This window comes from Podarcis filfolensis, assembly GCF_964270895.1.
Source record: "Podarcis filfolensis genome assembly, chromosome: 16".
NCBI lineage: Eukaryota > Metazoa > Chordata > Lepidosauria > Squamata > Lacertidae > Podarcis > Podarcis filfolensis.
The window spans coordinates 23,233,414-23,256,390 of NC_139620.1; the positions used below are offsets into that span (position 1 = coordinate 23,233,414).

Consider the following 22,977-nt stretch of genomic DNA (forward strand, 5'->3'; position numbering starts at 1 on the left):
TGGATCCGTGCTTTGTAACCACATTTTTGCACCATTGCAGCCCCAGGAAACATTTTTTTGGTGTAGGCTATAGCCATGGATATGCTTACATACCGCCATGCATTTTTTTAAAAAAAATCTAGAGTGGTTTGCAATGATTATGCATAACGCCATACAAGAGGAAGCATATAAAAAAAGAAACCAGCAAACTGTTAGGGAAAGGAGTGTTCGGCATTCCCTACAGAATAGGAAGGGTTTTCGGCAGGTGTTGGCACAGATGGCGCCTGCTGGATTTCTAGTGGCAGAGAGTTCCACAGGGCCGGGCCAACGACACAGAAAAGGCTCAGTTTCCCGCTGTTGTCTTGCCAACTTGAGGAACGGCCAGATGATCCCACTGATCAAGCTTGGGATACAAGGGTTCGGGTGGTCTTTGAGGCACCCTGGACCTAAGTCATTCAGGACTTTACAAATGAATGCCTTGAGTAGTAGAGGGGCAGCTGGTGCAGGTGCTTTAAGAGCCATGTCTCGTGTTGCTTGCCAGATACCCCCGTCAGCAGCAGTCTGGCCTCCGCATTCTGCACCAGCTGGAGCATCCAAACCAGGCCCAAGGGCAGCCCTGCATAGAGGATGTTGCAGTGATTAGCCTCAAGGTTACCAATACATTGACTACTGTGGTTGTAGCCAATGTAGCACAAAGCTGAAATCACTTAGCAGTCCATGTGTTCCACGGGTGAAATGTGCTGTGCCTGCAAAACGTCACTGTGCCAGATTGCCGGAAACTTCGCTGCACAGTAGATTTCACAATCTCTTTCATAGCCGGTTTCCGCTAGCCACAACTTCTGCATTGGGTTCCACCCATCTGCTGGTGCAAGGGACCCTGGGGTAGGGTGGCTGGGTAGCAGAAATAGACACACACTTTTTCTTTGGCGGGGGGGGGGGGTTTAAATAATAATTTATTAATTTTTCACAGTTACATTATCGCAAATGAAAACAGTAATTAACTCACATTTCTACCAAATCTAAATTTATACAAGTACCTTTTCACAGAAGGGACACAGGTGGTGCTGTGGGTTAAACCACAGAGCCTAGGACTTGCCAATCAGAAGGTCGGCGGTTCAAATCCCCACAACGCAGTGAGCTCTCGTTGCTCAGTCCCTGCTCCTGCCAACCTAGAAGTTTGAAAGCACGTCAAAGTGCAAGTAGATAAATAGGTACCGCTCTGGCGGGAAGGTAAACAGCATTTCCGTGCGCTGCTCTGGTTCGCCAGAAGCAGCTTAGTCATGCTGGCCACATGAGCCGGAAGCTGTACGCTGGCTCCCTCGGCCAATAAAGCGAGATGAGCGCCGCAACCCCAGAGTCGGCCACAACTGGACCTAATGGTCAGGGGTCCCTTTACCTTTACCTTTTCACAAACCACCTCTTTGAGTCCAGAGATCCAGAGAAAGACACACTCTTGAGTCAGTGGTTCCCAAACTCCCCTCTGCCCCCCACCACAGGCCACTTGGAAATTGCTGATGGTCTCCGTAGACTGCAGTTGCTACAGCAGGCAGAATAATCATTAAGCCATGTGCTGGATGAGATCCTGTATGGTACATAATTGGGTTTTTATTTCTGATTTTTATTTTTATTCCATTGAATTTGGATCGGGATACAATAAAATGCATTATGAGAAATGAAAGAAGTGATAAAAATGCAATTAACCATCACGCAGCATCTCGCCCAGTGTATTATAATCACTACAGCAGACAGAAAATCTACTGATTATATAGGAATATTTTATGCAGGCATGCAATGAAACACACACACCCCAAAAAAATGAAGCATGCAAACCGCTGGTGGAACATGTGCCACAGTTTGCGTACTCCTGATCTGTGTCTCTTTTTTTGGAAGGAAGGAAGCAGGCCATTTTTAAATTGTCTTCGTCTCTTCCTCCCCACCCCACCCTACACTATGAACACAGGAGCGAAAGCGCCGAGAGCCCAGATGTTGCTCCAGCGGGCGCCCCCCAGGCTGAGCAGCCAGCAGTCATCCCAACGCAAGGAGACCTCCTGGGAGACTTGCTGAACCTTGACCTGGGACCCCCCGTGAGCGGCCCTCCGGTTGCCACCTCGTCGGTGCAGATGGGCGCCGTTGACCTTCTCGGCGGTGGCTTGGACAGCCTGGTAAGCCCTAATCCTGCCCTCCCGAGGATTTGCAACGCAAGAGGGCAGGGCGTTTTCACTGGAGGACTTTGAATCCTCGAAAACAGCAGCGTTAAGTGTGGCCGCTGACGTTATGCTTAGTTGCTGTTGGTTCCCTGTCTGCACATGTTTCACGCTGCCTGTGTGTTTTAAGACTGTGTGTAGATATACAGCCGTGTCCTGCTTAAGTTATACTGAGTAGGCCCACTGAAATTAATGGACCCAAGTTGGGCCGCGTTCATACATTTAAAGCTTTGGGATACCACTTTAAACAGCCATGGCTTCCCCGCAAAGGATTCTGGGAATTCTCCTTGAGAGTTGTTAAGAAGTCCTTCTATTCCCCTCCCGTAGCTACGGTTTCCAGGGCGGTTTAGTGGTCCATCTTTCTTCCCTGGAAACTCTGGGAATTGTAGCTCTGTGTGGGGAATGGGGGAGTCTCTCCTAAAAACGCCATTAACGAACAACAGCTCCCAGAATTCTTTGGGGGAAGCCATGACTGCTTAAAGTGGCACCAAAGGACCGAAGACATAACCTCTTCGCTCTTGCCATTTTGGCACAATGTGTATGTTTCAGGAGCCGCCTCGTTTTTTTGTTATTGTCCGTTGTTTCAAATCGTGTTTTAATTCAGTAACCCGCTCTGGGACATGAGGGTGGAGGGCAGGTAATAGATAACAGCAGCAGCAGCCTCAGCAACAACAGTCATAGTTAACAGTAAGAATAAAAATAAATAATGTGCAGTGTGAATGTGGGCTTAGCTGTGTCCTTTCATTTTCCTGCTCTGAATCTGACTTAAAACAGCTGGACACAATCCATTAATCTTTGGTCCCGTTTTGCACAGAAAGGCAGCTGAGGAATCTGTCCGGGCCTTTCTCACACCCTTTTTGGATCAGGGCAGCCAAAAGGCGCCCGCTAGATGTTGCTGGGGTCTCATCACACCCCCAGGCAACATATCCCAGTGGTCAGGGATGATGGGAACTGTCGTCTTATCAGGAGGGCATCATGTTGGCCACCCTCCACTTTAGGACATCAATGGTTAGGCATGCATGGGCAGTGAAGGATTAGCCCCTTTTCGCAAGGCTGGCAGAGACACGAATTCAAAGCTCCGCTGGGAGTTGGCAGAGGGGAAACTGTTCAGCGTGAACGATTCCCAGTATAGCTGAAGGAGCTTCTCCACCCCATCGTTCAGCCCGGACACTGAGGTCCAGCTCCGAGGGCCTTCTGGCAGTTCCCTCACTGCGAGAAGCGAAGCTACAGGGAACCAGGCAGAGGGCCTTCTCGGTAGTGGCGCCCGCCCTGTGGAACGCCTTCCCATCAGATGTCAAGGAAATAAACAACTATCTGAGTTCTAAAAGATCAAACATTAAAAATTTCCTTAACAGGGCTGCCTTCAGGCGTCTTCTAAATCTGAAGGCAGCCCTGTTTAGGGAAATTTTTAATGTTTGATCTTTTATCGTGTTTTTAATACTCTGTTGGGAGCCACCCAGAGTGGCTGGGGAAACCCAACCAGATGGGTGGGGTATAAATAATAAATTATTACTATTATAATTATTATTGAACAGGCAGGGCAGAGGGGGTGCTGCGTTCTTATTGTGGGGAGCTGTCTTGTAGCGCTGTGGCTGATAGCATCTGTGTGTTGTAGTCTTGAGTGACTAACCTCTCTTTCACCCCTTCTTGTTTTGTCTCTTTCCCTCCTCCCCCCCCCAAATCCTGGCTATTCTCTCTCTCTCTCTCTCTCTCTCTCTCTCTCTCTCTCTCTCTCTCTCTCTGCATGTGGCTGTCTCTTCTCTTCCAACTTGCCTGCTGCTTCTTGGAGATGGGGGACGAAGCTGAAGGGGTATGGTCCAGCCCTCTTACTAGCTTTCCCTTCAGTGAGCCACCCCCTTCCTCCCCACCCTTCCCTCCACTCTTTCCTGCTGGGAAACCGGGGCTGGGGGGGGGCGGGCGGGGGGGACGAGGTGGATACTACTCTTAGCAGTATTAATTGCCTTCTACCTGATCATCTCAAAGTGTGAAGTACACTAAAAATGCAACAAACCAGATCTATCGAAATACATAAATTAGTCTGATCCAACAGGTGTGTGTGTGTGTGTATGTGTCTCTCTCTGTGTTAATGGCATGTTCTTGGGAGAATCCCCCCTCCCAGTCCCGTCCCCCCCGTGTGTGGGTTTATTCATCCTGTGTGTGCGCGTAAATGCAGAGGTCTGAAGCTTAGCTCCCAGATTCAACCCCTTGTTTGACTCCAGGTAGAATTTGTCCTGCATGAAACCTCAGAGAGCCACTACCTGTCTATATAGACAAGGCTGGAGGTAGATGGACCAATGGTCTGATGCAATATTAGGCAGATTTCTATAAAAGCTTGTGCATTTGGCTCTTCTTGTAAGTCACGAAGTGGCCCTTTGTGTAATGCAGCTCTGTGTAATGTCTCTTGTTCCTCTGCTCCCTACTCTCAAGCCACCTCCTGTAGGCACATGTCTCTGCCCACCCCGCTGCCTTTGGAGTTGCCTCTGTGAACTTGTAACATCTTGGTGTCTTTGTCTCCCTGCAGATGGGAGGTCCCAGTTTCGCAGCGCCCAGCGCGGTCATGCCCTCTAACTTGGGAGCGCCCCTGGGCGGGGGCTTGGGAGACCTCTTTGACCTGGCCGGCGGCGTGGGGACATTGTCCGGGTCCTACGTAGCTCCCAAAACGGTGAGTAGCACTGGCCCCCGAGGAGTGCCGGGAACCAAGCGCCAAGTGCTTTTGCCATTGCTTGTAAGATGCCTGGCTTCTTTCCTTTTGCTAGACCCAATGGTAGGGCCGGCCCCAACAGGGAATGAAAGGGCCTGAGCTCTGTAGGTGCTCCATGAGTGCATTGGTCTAGAGAAGGAATGGGGAACGTCTGTGACCCTCCAGAAGTTGTTGGACTCCAGCTCCCGTCATCTCCCCCAAGCAGCATGACCCGTGGTGAAGAATAATGGGAACTGTAGTCCAACAGCTTCTGGAGACCACAGATATTCCCCATTCCTGACCTGGTCTGATGCTCTCCTGGAGCTCCCAGCGAGTATCAGGTTCTCTCATACCCTGTTGGGGCCGGCCCTACCATTTGGTCATCATCCCTGATTATTGACCATGGTGGTTGGAGCTGATGGGAATTGGAGGACTACATATTCCCCATCCCTAGGCTAGTGTGGGGTTATGTAACTTCTGCATCCACTAGTTCCCCCAGCAGCAGCAAAATCCACAGATTACTGTCATTATTTATTGCGTCAAAAACTGCTAAGCACTGTAGAGTAGTTAAAAAAACCAGGCCCTGCTAAGTAGACTTACAGTTGAGAGGGATGAGGTGCTACAAGTGCAATTGACTTAGTCCAGATCGAACTCCAACATTTGGGTAGCGGGGCAGGTTCTTGTTAAGATTTTTTTGTTTTTCATTTTATAACATACAGTTGTACCTCAGAAGTCGAACAAAATCCGACTGTTCGACTTCCAAAACATTCGGAAACCAAGGCGCCATTTCCAGTTGGCTTCAGGAAGCTCCTGCAGCCAATCGGAAGCCGTGCCAGACGTTTGGGTTCCAAAGAACATTCGCAAACCGGAACACTCACTCCTGGGTTTGTGGCATTTGGGAGCCAAGGCGTTCGGCTTCTAAGGTATGAATGTATATAAAAGAAAGCAATTATAACAACAGATGAAAATGAAAAGAAGAAAAAACCCCATAAAACAAGTCACATACGGGTTAAATAACAGAGGTAATGAAAGGAAAAAAGTGGGAATAAAAGTTGTATTTTCATAGATAAATAATAATATTGCCGTATTTTTTGCTCTATAGGACGCACCCGACCATAGGACGCACCTAGTTTTAGACGGGGAGAACAAGAAAAAAACTCTCTCCCTCTGCGCAGCGCCCCTTCAGCAAAGCGGCAGGAGAAACGGAGCCCCTTCCATTTCTCCTCCCGCTTCGCTGAAGGGGCGCTGCGCAGCTCTCCCTCTCCCACATTGCCTTCGCCTTCAGTGAAGGCAACCCGAAGCCTCCGGAGCACAGCGGGAGTTCCTTCAGGGCTTGGAAGCCTGGAGAGTGAGAGGGGTCGGTGCTCTCCAGGCTTCAGTGAAGGCAACCCGAAGCGTCTGGAGCGTGGCGGGAGTTCCCGCTGTGCTCCGGAGGCTTCGGGTTCCTTTCGCTGAAGCCAGGAGAGAAGGACTCTCCTCGCTTCAGCGAAAGGAGAGGCGAAAGGAAAGGCTTCAGCGAAAGGAGCAGCCTTCCTGCTGCTCCCAGAGCTTGTGGGGGCTGGCGGGGGAAGCCCGGGTCCGGCCCCCCCCAAGCCCCAGGGACCACACATCCACTCCATAAGACGCACAGACATTTCCCCTTAGATTTTAAGAGGGGAAAAGTGTGTCTTATGAAGCGAAAAATACTTTAAGTGTTCCTTGATTGTCAAGCGGAGTTCCAGATTTTCCAGGCTTGTGACGGTGGTTTCATTGCAAACGATGGCCCTGCTATATGTGCAATGAAGGAATCTACCCCAATGCATCAACTAATGTCGCCTTGCACCATTTCAGGTCTGGCTCCCGGCCATGAAGGCCAAGGGTTTGGAGATTTCGGGTACCTTCAGCCGGCAAGTGGGCTCCATCTCCATGGACCTCGTGCTCTCTAACAAGGCTCTGCAAGTCATGTCTGACTTCGCCATCCAGTTCAACCGGAACAGGTAAAAGCCGCCGCCTCTTCCCTTTCTGTGCTGCGTTTCAGTGTGGCCTTCTCTCCCCACCCCCACAAGGAGTCCTCCCATGCAGAGGAGGCGCCATAGCCAGGGAGCCTCTTGTGATGATCCTTGTGTCGCTGAATGGCTGGTTTGATGAACCAACCTCGCCCTCTAAGAAGTTGACTGAAGAGGCTTAACCAGCTAGGATGGGGCGGGGAATATTCTTTCCAGCCCAAGAGCCACATACCCTCATATACGACCTTCCGGGGGCCACATGGCAGTGGTGGGCAGGGCCAGAGTCAAAACTGGGCAGGGCCACAGTACTGCGCCCGCCAGTAGCGTGGCCAGGGATAGCAGTCCCTGACGGAACATTTGAAAATTGCTGAAGTTCTTGGCAGACCACTTAAGGCAGCAATTCGCAATTCCAGCTAATTTTTTTGGGGGGGGACTACAACTCCCATCATCCCTAGCTACCAGGACCCAGTGGTCAGGAATGATGGGAATTGTAGTCCAAAAAAACCCAGGTGGAGACCCAAGTTTGGGAAACGCTGACTTAAGGGGGAATTTATTTATTATTTTTGCCTTTTGTAATGCACTGTGCTAGAGGCAGTAGGATATTGAATTGGATCCTTATTGTTTCTTGCATAGAGTGGTACCTCAGGTTAAGTACTTAATTCGTTCTGGAGGTCCTTACTTAACCTGAAACTGTTCTTAACCTGAAGCACCACTTTAGCTAATGGGGCCTCCTGCTGCTGCCACGCCGCCAGAGCACGATTTCTGTTCTCATCCTGAAGCAAGGTTCTTAACCCGAGGTACTATTTCTGGGTTAGCGGAGTTTGTAACCTGAAGCGTATGAAACCTGAAGCGTATGTAACCCGAGGTACCACTGTATTGCGTTTGGTTGTATGATGTGTCTGTGCCATTTACTAATTCCTGTGCTGGCCAGTTTGGAAGAGACGCAACTTGGTTGTGGAGCATGTGCTTGGTGAGTGGAAGTGTCCCTTGCCTGGAGCCCTGGAGAGCTGCTACCAGTCAGTGTAGGCAATGCTGAGTGATATGGACCAATGCATCTGACCCAGTCTATAAGGCAGCTTCTTCTGTACCCCTCACACTCTTGTCACCTTCCTGCCTCCCTGACGGAGAGTGACCCGGCATCTAAACTCCTTTGCCAAAGAAAGCCTGTTGCTGGTTTCTTTCCAGTGTCTCTTCTAACCTTAAACAGGAGGGTTTTGTAGCAGCCCTTTAAATATTTCCTTGTGTTTACACTACCTAGTATCCTTTCTTTACGATATGATAGAGATTTATATACAATAATTTTATTAGGAAATGCACTGAGTACTGTATTCAACAATGGGTTACAGGAAGGGAGAATGCAAGAGGAAAGATGTATTTTTGCTAGTAGCCTATCTTCTGAGATTAAACAAAGCACAACAGTTAAAATGGTTCCAGTTAATCCAGTGAGACTTCTAGGGTTAGTATTTTAAGTTCTCTATAGACTTGTGTCTATAGACTTCTCTGAATCGTGTGTTGCTGGAGAGGTTTATCACTGGCTAATGGGAATTTAATGAAGTTCAGACTGCATAATCTAGTATTAATTGTCATTAACACCTGTATGTTTGTAAAGTCAAATGTCTGAAGCAGAAGTCTTTTTTCCATTTTTATAGCTGGCAGCATTAAACCTTAAACGTTCATACTATCAATAAAGGTTTTTATTTTTATGATGTCAAAAAAAGAAAAGAAAAGAAAGCCTGTTGCTGTTGCTGCCACCACTGGTTGCATCTTGCTGTCTTTCCTCGTCCGTATCCCTTGCAACCCCCGGTGTTGCAAGTAAATAAGGAATACCTGTTGCCCACTCAAAATGTGTCCAAGAATCGACAGACGCAGCAGTGGAGAAAAAGAAGGCAAAGTTTATTGCTGAGCAATAAAGACCCAGTGGAGTAGTTTCCAGAGCCTGGGTGCCAAAGCCCCTGTGCATTGGGTTTTTATACCTGAGTACAAACAGCATAAAACATGACATATTCATATGTTGCAGCAAAAATCAAACCAATCAAACCAGCTCTTCTTCTGCCCATGTAAAGAATACTTCTGCTTTTCTCAGATGGTGCATCAATTTGCCCTTTACCCTAATTTTCAGCAATAAAGAGGAAAAGAAACCTATTTGGCCGTTGAAACCTGAATAATGCCCACCATCTTAGATTTAGAACATTGCATTGTGGGTGACTGCTTTTTCCTGTTCCCTAACTCAGCCCCATCTTGAGAGCCTGAGAAGCTGTCTGGAGAAGGTTCCCTATAGAAAATGCTAACACATCAGATTTATTGTTTCCTTCAAGCACAATAGCAGGGCAGAGAGAGAAATAGGGCAGAAGGCAACTTTTGGATTTTTAAGATTTAAGCACTTTTAGCTCTGCTGAAGCCTTAGTGATTTGAACACCATTAGGATACATGGATATATAAAAATCATCATTAGGATATATGGTTATATATGGATATATGATTATATAGAAATCATAAAGGTAAAATTCTTCCAGGTGGTCTTGCCACACCGGGGGCCCTCCCCTTCTAACTGGCTGTTCCCTTTCAGCTTCGGCCTGGCCCCCGCCGCACCCCTCCAGGTCCACGCCCCCCTTGCTCCGAACCAGAGCGTGGAGATCTCCCTTCCCCTCAACACGGTCGGCTCGGTCATGAAGATGGACCCCCTGAACAACCTCCAGGTGAGCCAAGGTGGCGTGGAGCCAGCAGCAGATCGTGTGGCGCAGAGGCCGTAGTTCAGTGGCAGAGCCCCTGCTCTGCATGCAGAAGGAAGTCCCAGGTTGTGTGCCAGCTTCAGTCCCCGCCATCTCCAGCCTGGGCTGGGAGAGAGACTTCCCTGTGTAAAACTCAGGAGAGAGCTGCTGGCAGTCAGTGCAAACAATACTGAACTGGACGGACCCATGGTCCGATTCAATATTGGGTAGCTGTTTAACTCGGCTCTGGGTTCTTTTTAAACCACATGGACTAGAATCTGTAGCTTAGTGGAAGAGCATCTGCTATGCCTATAGAAAATGCCGACCCCCAATGGCATTTCCAGGTAGGACTGTGAGAGAGACCCCTGCCTGAACTCCCTGGCTGTTGGTGTAGACAATGCTGAACTGGACATCTATTTATCATTGGGTATCTATTTATCATTTCTATTCTGTTTATTTATATCCCGCCTTTTCCCGTCACAGGGATTCAAGGCAGTTTACAACTAAAATAGAAACAGCGAAAAACATTGGGGGGAAAGCAATCATTAAAAAAAACCAATTAAACGTCAGTAGAATTAAACTTTAAAAAAGTCATCTCTATATCCTCGTTTTAATCCCAAGGGGAAACAATAAAATAAAAATTCCTGCCTGTTGCACAAAAGGCCATTCAAGGCAGTTAACGATGTTAAAAAGAAAAACTATTAAGAGTGGGAAACTTGGAACGGTCCAACATCTAAGGATCGTCGGAGACTCCAGAAGCTGTGAAACAACAACACAGCTATTGTTTGTCACTTCAGGGGCACTTTCCAGAGCTTATATCCGTAAGAAATCAGAAACAATCTCAGGACAAAACGGGGCAAGGAAATAATGAAGACAGAGCTCCAGTGGTTCAGGACAATTTGTTCTCCTATTCCAGGGAATCCTAATATTTGTGCAGGCAAAAACAAAAGAGGAAGAAATCTGGTAGAGAAATAATACATTTCTTCTAGTATTTTTAGATCTGGCCATTTGTATCACACCTTTCCCTCCAGCGAGCTCAAGGTGGTGTGTGTGCTTCTCTTTCTCCCCATTTTATACTCACAACAACCCTGTCAGGTAGGTTAGGCTGAGACATTGTGAGTGGCCTGAGGGAAACGCTCTTGTCTGGAGCTCTGGAGAGCCATGCATCAGTCACATTGATAAATAAAAGGAACCCACCCCACCCCCGTTTTGCCCATCATCAACCCACACAACAGTGTGGCAGGGTGATCCACACGTGACTGACTTATGGCAAGAACGTAAGAAAAGCCGGCTGGATCTTTCAGGGGCCTGTCCAGCCCAGCATCTTCTTCTCACAGTGGCCAAGCAGATGCCCGGAATTGTAGGTGATATACTTGGAATTCGGCAAGTATTTATGTTTGTGGTTCTGTACAGTTCTATGGAAAATGAGTGGAAGCTTTTACACACGCACGTCCGTGCACGTTTACACAAGCCTTTGCAAGGCACCAGCTTCTGTTTCGGCAGGCTTTGTCCATAACGCTTTAGAACACATCTTAAGGGCTAGAAACTTGAGTAGTATTCTGAAAGAAAGTTCTGTTCTGTGCTCCTGCAGAATTGCGGCTTGCGTTTCTAGCCCAGCTCTGGAATGTCTGTTGGTGGGTCCCAGCCTAGCCAGAGAATCTTATCTTCTTCTCCCCCCCCCCCCGCTTCTCTGTTTGGTTCCAGGTGGCTGTGAAGAACAACATCGATGTGTTCTACTTCAGCACCCTCTACCCTCTGCACATCCTCTTTGTGGAAGACGGGAAAATGGGTAGGTTGGTGAGAGTCTGGGATGCAGAAGACGGGAAGACGCTGAAGCTGGAAGGATGAAAAAGACTTGGGTGCCTCCTCCAGGAGTAGCATTTTTGGCCGCATCCACACCATGTGTTTTAAGCACTGCAATACCACTTCATACTGGAGAGCCAGTGTGGTGTAGTGGTTAAGAGCAGTGGACTCGTAATCTGGTGAACCGGGTTCGTGTCTCCGCTCCTCCACATGCAGCTGCTGGGTGTCCTTGGGCTGGTCACACTTCTCTGAAGTCTCTCAGCCCCAGTCACCTCACAGAGTGTTTGTTGTGGGGGAGGAAGGGAAAGGAGAATGTTAGCCGCTTTGAGACTCCTTCGGGTAGTGATAAAGCGGGATATCAAATCCAAACTCTTCTTCTTCTGCTTCTCCCTCCTCCAGAGCGACAAATGTTCCTGGCTACCTGGAAGGACATCCCCAACGAGAATGAAGCACAGTTCCAGATCAAAGACTGCCCTCTTGGTGCAGGTGAGAAGAGAGCTGTCTGATCTAGAATAGCTGCTGACCATGTGCTTATATGCCCTCCTGTTCTCTAGAGAGCTCAGGCCAGCTTCGCTGTGGTTCCTAGGCACATAACGGCGACGGCAAGCTGGAATTTGTAAACTGGTGTGCTGTTGTACTAAGGAGCTAGGGCAGGTTGCCGCTTCCACTTGTATGGACCCATCAGTAGAGACTCTCCAGTAGAGAGCCTTTTGACCTGTGACAACCGGTGCCCTTTGGGACCAGTAGGGCAGAAGGCAGGGAGCCCAACAGTAAAAGGGACCACTGATTGTTAGGTCCAGTCGCAGACAGCTCTGGGGTTGCTGCGCTCATCTCGCTTTATTGGCTGAGGGAGCCAGCGTACAGCTTCCGGGTCATGTGGCCAGCATGACTAAGCTGCTTCTGGCGAACCAGAGCAGCGCACGGAAACGCCGTTTACCTTCCTGCCGGAGTGGTACCTGTTTATCTACTTGCACTTTGACGTGCTTTCGAACTGCTAGGTTGGCAGGAGCTGGGACCGAGCAACGGGAGCTCACCCCGTCACGGGGATTCGAACCACCAGCCTTCTGATCAGCAAGCCCTAGGCTCTGTGGTTGAGACCACAGCGCCACCCGCGTAGTAGGTAGCGCCAAAGCCAGTGACAGGCACAGCCAACTCATTCTTAGTTTCTCCTCTGTCCTCCTCCCTTCTGAATTCTATAGGAACAGCTCTGAGACTTAGGAGGAGGAAGAAGCTGATTGGACACTCCCATGCCCTTGACTGGTGGTTAAGTAGGAAGGCTTGCAGGTGGGGGCTGACTGAGTTTGGTGGGCCAGGGCCGTTACATTACCCATTGCGGTGTAGCGGTTAGAGTGCCAGACTAGGACCTGGGAGGCCAGGGTTCAAATCCCCACTTAGCCATGGATCTCACTTGGGTTAGCTTGAGCCAGTCACTACTTCTTAGCCTAACCTCCCTCGCAGGGTCGTTGTGTGGATTAAAGAAGGGGAGGAGAAGAATGTGCATTACCTTGAGCTCCTTAAGAGGGGGAAAAAGCAGGATGGAAATGCACTGAATAAATTTAATTTTCCTAGGAAGCTCCTTATACTGAGTCAGACTCATTGGTCCATAGCTCTCAGTATTATCTACACCGACAGCCAGCAGCAGTGTTCTTCTGCAAACATAAGAACTAGGAACTTGATTCTTTCTTTTCATCGGAGAGCTGGAAGCCTCAGGCAAACTGAAGTGGTGCCCATTCAGTTTTGTGTGCATGTGCAATAGCGCCACAATTTATTTGCATGTGTGTGTGTGTGTGTCTGGTCCCACAGATGCAGTTAGCAGCAAGCTTCAAGGAAGCAACATCTTCACCATTGCAAAGAGGAATGTTGAAGGCCAAGACATGCTGTACCAGTCCCTCAAGCTGACCAATGGCATCTGGGTCCTGGCAGAGCTGCGGATCCAACCTGGGAGCAATAACTTCACGGTATGGCCCTTCTTGTGCACCTCCTTGCTTTTTGCAGAGGTTCTCTGTATAGTTCCATCATTGTTTTAGGCATAGATGAATCTGTGATATTAACAGGTGCTTTTAAAATTCGCTGGGTGTGGTGCAAAAATCATTGCCCACCTGCTCACCCCACAGACAGCACCTTAGAACTTCCCTTCCCACCTTATGAAACTCCGTTTTCACAGAGTGACCTTTCCGCCCCCCTTTAGAACATTGGAAAACAGCCAACAAGAACAAAGTGATGAAAACCTTGCAGTCTTATTCTATAGTAAGATAAGCCATACCCCAGTCCTGGTGCAAGTAGGGTTGGGCACTGGCCAAGTGTCCCCCTCCAGCCTGACCCGGCCACACCACCCCTTATCAAACACACGCCTTCAGGGCCCACAAGCGCCTGATCTGGCTGACTGCTGGCATCAGGCCTGTGGAATTTCTAATTTTTGTACGGTGCCTAAGAAAGCAGCCTCAAAAAACAAATAATTAGATGAGGGAGGAGGAATTGGCCAGGTTAAAAAGCTTGTGAATTTCTTAAAACGCAAACCTCATTGGGGAGAGCATTCCATAGTCAGGGTGCCGCCACCAAGAAGTCTCTGGTCCCCCTATTATTTGGGGTCTCTGGAGAAGGGCCTGTTGTTGACGCCCCACCCTTTCCATACATCTGAAATGAGAAAATGATTACCAAAAACATAACCACCTGCTTCCCTGCCCCATCCTGCCCCATTGGATAGAACTGGTGGCGTGCTCTTGTTTTTCCCTTCCTGTTTTGGTTATGAAACATTCTTCCCCCCCACATTTGGGGTGACAATTTAATCTATTTGTATGTGTGTGTTTTTGTTTTTCCATGTCCATCCGCCCTCCCCATGGGCCCGCCCCTCCCTGATCTTTCAGGATTTGGAGGTTAGCAGAATATTTGTGTGCTTTTCATTTTATTTTTTTTAAAAAAAGAAATCTTCTGAATCCAGCTGCTTACTCTCCACTTCACCCCCTGCCATTTTATTCCAGCCCCTCCCCCTGCCAGCTTGCGCCTGATGTTCTTTTTGGCAGTGCTGCACCACCAAGCAAGCACCATCTTAACAAATAACAGATCGTGCCAGCGGTGGGGGGGGGGGGAACTTCAGAAGAGCAACGACACTGGTGATGGGGGGGGGCGGGAATGGGTGTTAATCCAGATGTTGTGGGACTCCCATCAGCATCAGCAACCATGTCCACAATGGTCAGGGATGATGGGAGTTGTAGTTCAGCAGATGGCTGCAGGTTTCACTGTCACTGAAATAATACCTTGCTCGGAACCAGAGTTCCTCCTTTCACCTTGTGTGGCAAGGCCAGTCTGTCCTTTCAGTGGGTACTAGGGCGTTTCATAAAAAACTTTTTTTTTTTTTAAATGCCTGCTCCAAAGGTCTTACTTTACTACACTAGGGATTATATAGCTACATCTGAAATTTCATGCACATCAGCTACCGTATTTTTTGCTCCATAAGACGCACCAGACCATAAGGCGCACCTAGTTTTGGGAGGAGGAAAACTAGAAAAAAAAATATTCTGAATCCCAGAAGCCAGAACAGCAAGAGGGATCTCACTTCTGGGATAGTCTATGGCTGTTCTGGCTTCTGGGATAGCCGCGCCAAGCCTCTTCAGGGCAGTGGGATGAAGGCTCCCCCTGCCCAAAGAGGCTGCGCAGGGCTAAGGCAGAAAGCCAGGAGAGGTGCTTCGTTGAAGGGGCGCTGCGCAGTTCTCCCTCTCTGCACAGCACCCCTTCAGCCAAGCGGGAGGAGGAACAGAAGCAGCCCCTTCTGTTCCTCCGGCTTCACAGGACAGGCGCGTCACTGTGAAGCAGGGCAGGCATGTCGCTGCGCAGTTCTCCCTCTCTGCGCAGCGCCCCTCCTTCACAGGAGAGGCACTGCGCAGAGAGGGAGAACTGCGCAGCGCCCCTTCAGCCAAGCGGGAGGAGGAACAGAAGGAGCCCCTTCTATTCCTCCTCCGGCTTCGCAGGACAGGTGCGTCGCTGTGAAGCAGGAGAGCTGCGCAGCGCCCCTTCAGCGAAGCGGGAGGGGGAACAGAAGGGGCTCCGTTCCTCCTCCCGCTTCGCTGAAGGGGCGCGGGGCTGTGCAGCTCTCCCTCTCCGCGCAACGCCATTCGCTCCATAAGACGCACTCACATTTCCCCTTACTTTTTAGGAGGAAAAAAGTGCGTCTTATGGAGCGAAAAATACGGTAATATCTTGACCCTCCTCCACGAAAATAGATGTTTTACTTGACTGCTTTCCTATGTCGTGAAGGCTGAAATTTCAGTTCAGTGGAGCAGGGTCAAGATATTAACTGATATAGCTATATAATCCCTAGTGTAGTAAGATCAGACCTTTGGAGCAGGCATTTTTTTTAAAAAGTTTTTAATGAACCGCCCTAATGGGTACCCCTCCCTTTCCCAGGTTATTAACACAAGCTGGACCAGTGCTGTCTCTAAAAACCCCAGAGAGACAAGCTGGTGTAGTGGTTAGAGCAGTTCCACCGACCTGGCAGCTTCCCGATGATGCTGGACTTGCAAGTCCCATCATCCCTGACTGAGTCCCTTGCTGACATCAGCGCCTTTGATAGAGGGAGGGATTGCCTGTGCCCACAATATTCATTTAAAGCACTGTGGTACCACTTTTAACAGCAATGCCCCCCCCCCAGCCCCGCAGAACCCTGGGAGTTGTAGTTGGTTAAGAGCACCGAGAGTTGTTAGGAGAAGACCTATAGTTCTGCTCACGGAGCTACAATTCACAGAGATGCCTGGAAAGAGGGATTGACCACTCTGGGGATTGTAGCACTGCGAGGGGAACTGTAAAGCTCTCTCCTAACATCTCTTAATGAACTACAACTCCCAGGATCCTCGGGTGGGTGGAGCCATGACTGTTTAAAGCGGTAAAGCGGTGCTTTGATTATGTGGTGCAGATGTGACATTTGTTTCAGGGGAAGGACGGGAGGGGAAACTTCCAATCTGGAAAAGGCCGCCTTGAGCTAAAACTGCAGCTGCCGCTCTCTTTTCCACCCACTGATAACTTGGCATAACCGTCCTCCTTTTAATCTCTGAGCATGTCGTCTTTTATTTTTTTCCTCTCCCCCCGTCTCCTGGATTAAATATGCTCCAGTTTACTAACACTGCTGGCCTAGTAAGAAACTCTGCACTTCTGCATTCAGAGGGAGAGAAAGAGAGGGATGCATAAATAAATACATATATATTCCCCTTCCTCCTTTTCTCCTGCAGCTGTCTCTGAAGTGCCGGGCTCCTGAAGTGGCCCAGCACGTTTTCCAGGCCTACGAAACCATCCTGAAGAACTGAAGTCTCCTCCGTGCACTGCTGCTGCTGCCCTCCCGTCTCTTTTCTGCCCCTTCCCTCCGGAACCCACCTCCTCCTCCCCGCCCCCCCCCCCCATCCCAGAAGCGGTGGTGAGATTTCATTGGGACCAACAAACAAAACACCCCAAACCCCTCCAGGCCTGCCCCTCTCTTTGTGGAATCGAACCCCTCCCGATGCAAGCTGTGTTTTCAACGCTTCTGAAACGACGGCATTAATCGCCTAAAAATTGGGAACCGGCAAGGAGGGCGGGGGTGGGGTGAGGTGGGGGGATGTTGGAGAGCAACCGGGACCCGGTCTTCAGCTTCAGGGGAAACGTAGAGGTGCTGGGAAGAAGATCTCTGCAGAGGGGATGGGAGATTTTTCTGTGTGCGTGTGTGTTGCATGTCAACTTCAGAATTCCTGCCTCCCTGTTCCCCTCGGCTGACGTTCTGCCTCTTTTCGAGAGCCCTGCACTCAGCTCTCTCTTTTTGCCCTTTGTACATGTGCAGAAGTTCGACGATCAGCGTGAGATCACGCGCACCGTGCTGTGGCTATGCGAGTCAGGGAGGTGGTGATGATGATGATGGCCATGCATCTTTCTAGCGTCTCCCCACCCCCACCCCACCCTTTGCCGTCTTGCTAGTCTCTCATCTGAATAAACAATCAAACGCTCCTAGTGCTGAAAACGAAAGCCATGTGGTTTGTGCTTTCTTTGCCCAGCCTTAAAAATATCCCAAAAAGATCTCTGTGCATGTTGGGGGTGGGAAAATTAATAATAATAATAATAATAATTTTTATTTACACCCCGCCCTCCCCAGCCAAGCTCAGGGCGGCTAACAAGCAATAATAAAAACAAGTTGAATGAATACAACTTAAAAACAACATTAAAATATTGAAACATTAAAATGTAGCCTCATCGCAGGAAGAGAAAGGAAAAGAAAAAAGAAAGAGGGGGACGGAATCAAATTGGCTCCAAGCCAAAAGCCAGGCGGAACAACTCTGACTTACAGGCCTTGCAGAAAGAAAGCAGATCCCGCAGGGCCCTGGTCTCATGAGGCAGAGCGTTCCACTAGGCCGGAGCCAGAGTTGAAAAGGCCCTGGCTCTGGTTGAAGCTAATCTAACTTCCTTAGGGCCCGGGACCACTAGGGTGTTGCTATTTATGGACCTTGAGGCTCTCCGTGGGGCATAACGGGAGAGGCAGTCCCGTAGGCATGAGGGTCCTTGGTTAAAATGGTGGGTGATCACTTGCTTATAAAGCAAGGGAGGAGGGATCGGTGACCCTGCAGATGTTGCTGCCTGTCATTTATGCCAACAGATCTGTAGGAACAGAGGATGCTGCCTTATACTGGGTCAAACCGTTGGCTCGGTATTGTCTTCAGCGATTGGTTAATCTGCGGAACTCACTCCTGCAGGAGCCACTGACTCGTGTGTGGCTTTAAAAAGAGGGCAGGGCAAATTCATGGAGGAGGAGACGGCAAATCCACGGTTGCCAGCCACAATGGCTATGCTCTTGTCTCCATGGTCTGAGGCAGCAATGCTTCTGAGTACCAGTTTCTGGAAACGGCAAGAGGGGAGTGATGTGTTCAAGTCCTGTTTGTGGAATTCCTATTGGGGCATCTGGTTGGCTACTGCAAGAGTGGGATATGCTGGACTCAACGGGCCACTGGCCTGATCCTGCACGGCTCTTCTTGTGTTCAGGCCAGTGCCCATCTAGTCAGCATCCAGTTCTCACAGTGGCCAACCAGATGCCCGAATGGGAAGCTTGCAAACGGAATCTGAGCCCAAGAGCATTCTCTCTTCATGTGGTTTTCAGCAGCTGGAATTCGTAAGTTTTGTTGCCTCTGACAGTGGCAATAGAATGCAGCCATTAAGGTTAATAAGTTCAATAGCTGACATTTCAATTTTTCTTTAAAAGATCTGATTGCAGATTCTGGGCATCTAGGTGCATCTAGACTCTGGGTTTAATGGTCCTATGGGAGGACTCAGTTAGACAGCTGTCAGTATTGCATCAGTGGTGAAGCATACGATGCCTGAACCAGATTGGCCTGGGATTAGGCAATTTTCTATATTTGGGGTTGGAGTGGGGAGTGAGATTTCTCTCCTGCTGGTGTTGGCCTCCATGAAAAAATGGGAACAGTTGAGTCTGTCCCAAATGTTCAGCAGCTGCCTCAAAGGAGGAAAACGTCTGTTTTCCCTATGTGTTGTGTAGGCAAAGGCTTGGCTGTCTGTCGCAACGAATGTGTGAGGATGTTGTGTGAATGTGCCCACAGGCAGCTGGTGCCAACCATCGCGGCTGCCTCCTAGCAGGCAGGTGTTCACACCCACGGAATTCATAAAGAATGCTCAGCAACCCAATAAATGTGAACTCTAACTTAGGAAGAGAACGCCTGAGCTCCAGTGAATCCCCATAGATGTTTGTGTTGACCTTTAATTTGCTCCACACTCTATAGAGCGGCAATGGGGTCCTTCTGGCTGATGTCGGGCTCCAGTACCCCATAAGTATCAGCCACTGACAATCACGGATGGTGGGAGTTTTAGCACAGCAACAGCTTGAAGCTGCGACCTCTGGACTGTCTTCAAGGGTTGTCCCATGTTCAGTGCAATACAGTAGTCTAGGCAGGAGGTCAGCAGAGTGAAAAGGGAAATGCTCATAATAGGTGACATGATAGGAGTTTATAAAACGCGAGTATGACATGGAGAAAGTGAGCAGGATTTGGACTCGTGAAGCTGAATGTTGGAAGATTCAGGACAGGATTTCATCACACAGCAGAGAGTTAAAACTATGGAACTTGCTCAGGAGACGGTGATGTCTATCAACATAGATGGCTTTAAAAGTGGATTTGACAAATTTGCGAAGGGGAGGACTATTGATGGATCCTAGCCACGGTGGCTATCGGAGGCAGCCCTGCTTCTGAACACCAGTTGCTGGAAATTGCAGGAGGGGAGAAGGTTCTTGTGTTCAAATCCTGTTTGTGGGTTTGGCTGTTTGGCTACTGTGAGACCAGGATTCCAGTCTAGATGGGCCGTTGCCCTGATCTGGCAGGCTCTTATATTCTCATTGCTGCTCTGAGTGCCCTTCACATTCTAGACATTCTGGCTGGGGAGATGATAGGAACCCGAAAGACCTGGAGCATACCAGGTTCGGGGAGGCTGGCCTAAAACAAGGGAGAGGAACTCATGACCCACCCACCCCAAACTACAACTCCCATCATCCCTGATTATTGGCTATGGCGGCTGCGGGGCCTGTCTGGAGTCATATTCCAGCAGACTACACATTTATCAAACTGCACTACTGCTCAAGTACAACAATCAGCTGGTTCGATATATATATCTTTTGCATCACTTTCCAGAGTCCTTATTTGCAGGCTTGGTGAAGAATACTTAAAATCTGGCCTTTTCTTTTGGCTCCTTCTGCAAGGGCATCTCTCCCCTGCCTCTCTTTGCATAGTGCTAAAAAGCCATTGCTGTTTATCCTCCTCTCCCACCGCCACTCCTCCTGGCTCCTGGGTATTGTCCCCATCCTATTAAAGCTCTCAAAAGCCTCCTGCCTCTCAGACTGGCATCAAAGCTCTCAATGTGCTGGGATGCTTGTCCACTGGCCCAATTTTTTAAAATTTTTGCTGAGTGAGCTGCACGGATTTGTGGGCAAGAGCTCTCTCTGTGTGCTGTTCTATCGCAGCAGTTTGGCCAAGGAGAACCAGGCACTGTGGCAGAGCCTTGGGAGTCCACCAGAGGTCCAGTTGCAAGCCTGAGGATGTAAACAAAGCCCTGCCAAACTGCGCTTCCTGATTCTAGGATTCTGCTTCCAGCCGCATCCAGTAGGGAAGGACTGATCTGCCAGTTTGGGGGCACTCTCTTGTTTTTCCACATTTCCACCTCGACTTGCAAACTTTTATTTTCTAAAAAAATGGCACAAAAAAGAACACAGTGACTCACCCATGGCTGGGTCAGTATTTGAACCCAGGGTCTCTACCCCCACCCACCACTGGCATGTGGCCCCCAGCAGGTCCCCCAGAAAGGAATGCAGCCCCTGGAGCAGAAAAAGAAAACGTTCCTCAGCCCTGATAGTAGGCTTGGGTTTTTGTTTTCCTTTTTGCCAAACCTGACGTCTCACTCTCCCCGTTCCTCAAACCTTGTTCCTAAAATACTCTTTCCCCATGCCTCTGTTTTATACTGCCAGGCCGCCTCCACTCTGAACAGTCACATGGTCTGCTTATTCCTCTCCGCAAGTTTTGCCCATCTGCTCCTTAAATGTGCTAATTCCTTCCAGCTACACGTTCAGCTTTTCCATCTGAAACAGCTGCTCTCTTGGCGCAAGAGGTGTGCCTCATGCCTCCAGAAACCCCAAAGGAGCCCTGTCCGTTTCCTGCTCCTCTAGGAAGCTCCTTGCAGCCTCAACCCAGTTTGTCTGGCCTTTATAAACCGGGATGAAAGCTGAAAGTGCCGTATTGTTTACACACGCCATTTCTACACTGCTTCGGATATAAACCTTATCTCTATGCGGTGTGTGGAAAGCGAACACAACGCCAACGATGTGTGGGGCTTCCCTTGTGCTTGATCCAGAAGCTGCGGCTGCTGCAAAATGCTGCGACATGATTGCTGGCGGGAGCTTGCCCTTGTCAGCATCTAACACCTGTGAAACCAAAGGGTGTGACGGAAGCAGGAAAGCTACCTTTGCTGCCTTCACAGCTACACAGTGATGGTATACTCTTAACACAGTGCTTCTTGCACTTATTCAGGCTAAAAAAAATTATTGTTGTAGGATTGGGAGATCCTTCTGGATCAGGCATAGGCAAACTTAGCCGCCCAGATGTTTTGAGACTACAACTCCCATCATCCCTAGCTAACAGGATGGTCAGGGATGATGGGAATTGTAGTCCCAAAACATCTGGAGGGCCAAGTTTGCCTATGCTTGTTCTTGATGATCCCCTAAGTCAGGGGTCAGCAAACTTTTTCAGCAGGGGGCCTGTCCACTGTCCCTCAGACCTTCTGGGGGCTGGACTATATTTTGGAGGGGAAATGAATGAATTTTTATGCCCCACAAATAACCCAGAGATACATTTTAAATAAAAGCACACATTCTACTCATGTAAAAACACCAGGCAGGCCCCACAAATAACCCAGAGGTGCATTTTAAATAAAAGGGCACATTCTACTCATGTAAAAACACGCTGATTCCCGGACCATCTGCGGGCCGGATTTAGAAGGTGATTGGGCTGGATCTGGCCCCTGGGCCTTAGTTTCCCTACCCATGCCCTAAGTCCCTTCTAACTGCTGAGGTCCTGTGCCCAGTGAGGTTAAAATAGGACAAGAAGAGGTTGCTTCCGGGTCATGTGGCCAGCATGACTAAGTCGCTTCTGACGAACCAGAGCAGCGCAGGAAAATGTCGTTCACCTTCCCGCCAGAGCGGTACCTATTTATCTACTTGCACTGGTTTGCTTTCGAACTGCTAGGTTGCCAGGAGCTGGGACAGAGCAACGGGAGCTCACCCCATCACAGGGATTCAAACCGCTGACCTTCTGATCAGCAAGCCCAAGAGGCTCAGTGGTTTAGACCACAGTGCCATACGTGTCCCAATAAGTGACTACCAATAAGTGATGGTGAGCTCCAGGCTAATGGGTGGGTCTTTTCTTCACACCCCCTTACCTAGCTGCTCAGTAGAAGAACAGCCACTGTTGTGGGGAAGCTGGAATCAGGCTGTGGCTAAGCGAGAAGCAAGATCTGCTGGGATGTTAATGATGTGAGCCGCTCCATCCTGTGCTCAGGTTGCATACATGCGTATATATCTTAAAGGCACCACAATCTTTGCTGAGCCTCGTTCCAAGGAAACAGAACCCTAGGCCTGAGGTGCCTGGAATTTCTTGACTGCTCTGTGATTGGGGTGGCATGTAACATGCTTAATAATAATAATAATAATAATAATAATAATAATAATAATAATAATTTTATTTATATCCCGCCCTCCCCAGCTGAAGCCGAGCTCAGGGAGGCTAACAACAATAAAATAATACAATATTCTAAAATCATTTCATTATAAAATTAATTCAAATCAAATTAATGGCAACCATTGGGCTAGAGTTCTGTGAAGATTGCCAAAGGAGGGAGTCAGGCTGTGCCTTGGCCAAAGGCCTGGTGGAACAGCTCTGTCTTGCAGGCCCTGTGGACAGATGTCAAGTCACGCAGGGCCCTAGTCTCTCGTTCCACCAGATCGAAGCCACAGCCAAAAAAGCCCTGGCTCTGGTTGAGGCCAGCCTAACCTCTCTGTGGCCTGGGACCTCCAAGATGTTTTTGTTTGAAGACCGTAAGTTCCTCTGTGGGACATACCA

At 49.1% G+C, this 22,977-nt stretch overlaps 1 protein-coding gene across 4 annotated transcripts in view; it reads left to right on the forward strand.

The window, feature by feature from the left end:
* AP1B1 (adaptor related protein complex 1 subunit beta 1) overlaps positions 1-17,341 on the forward strand; it is a 52,482-nt gene extending 35,141 nt beyond the window's left edge. For 2 of the 4 annotated variants that reach the window (XM_083589938.1, XM_083589939.1), the window contains exons 14-22: positions 1,940-2,141; positions 3,973-3,993; positions 4,705-4,845; positions 6,694-6,839; positions 9,415-9,544; positions 11,261-11,345; positions 11,759-11,845; positions 13,163-13,317; positions 16,579-17,341. In XM_083589938.1, coding sequence (XP_083446064.1) covers positions 1,940-2,141; positions 3,973-3,993; positions 4,705-4,845; positions 6,694-6,839; positions 9,415-9,544; positions 11,261-11,345; positions 11,759-11,845; positions 13,163-13,317; positions 16,579-16,653 — 1,042 coding nt within the window. In that variant the 3' untranslated portion in view covers positions 16,654-17,341. Of the gene's footprint in view, positions 1-1,939; positions 2,142-3,972; positions 3,994-4,704; positions 4,846-6,693; positions 6,840-9,414; positions 9,545-11,260; positions 11,346-11,758; positions 11,846-13,162; positions 14,233-16,578 lie in introns of all 4 variants that reach the window. The other 2 variants (XR_014542377.1, XM_083589940.1) reach the window with 2 other exon arrangements.
* Positions 17,342-22,977: the final 5,636 nt, after the last annotated feature.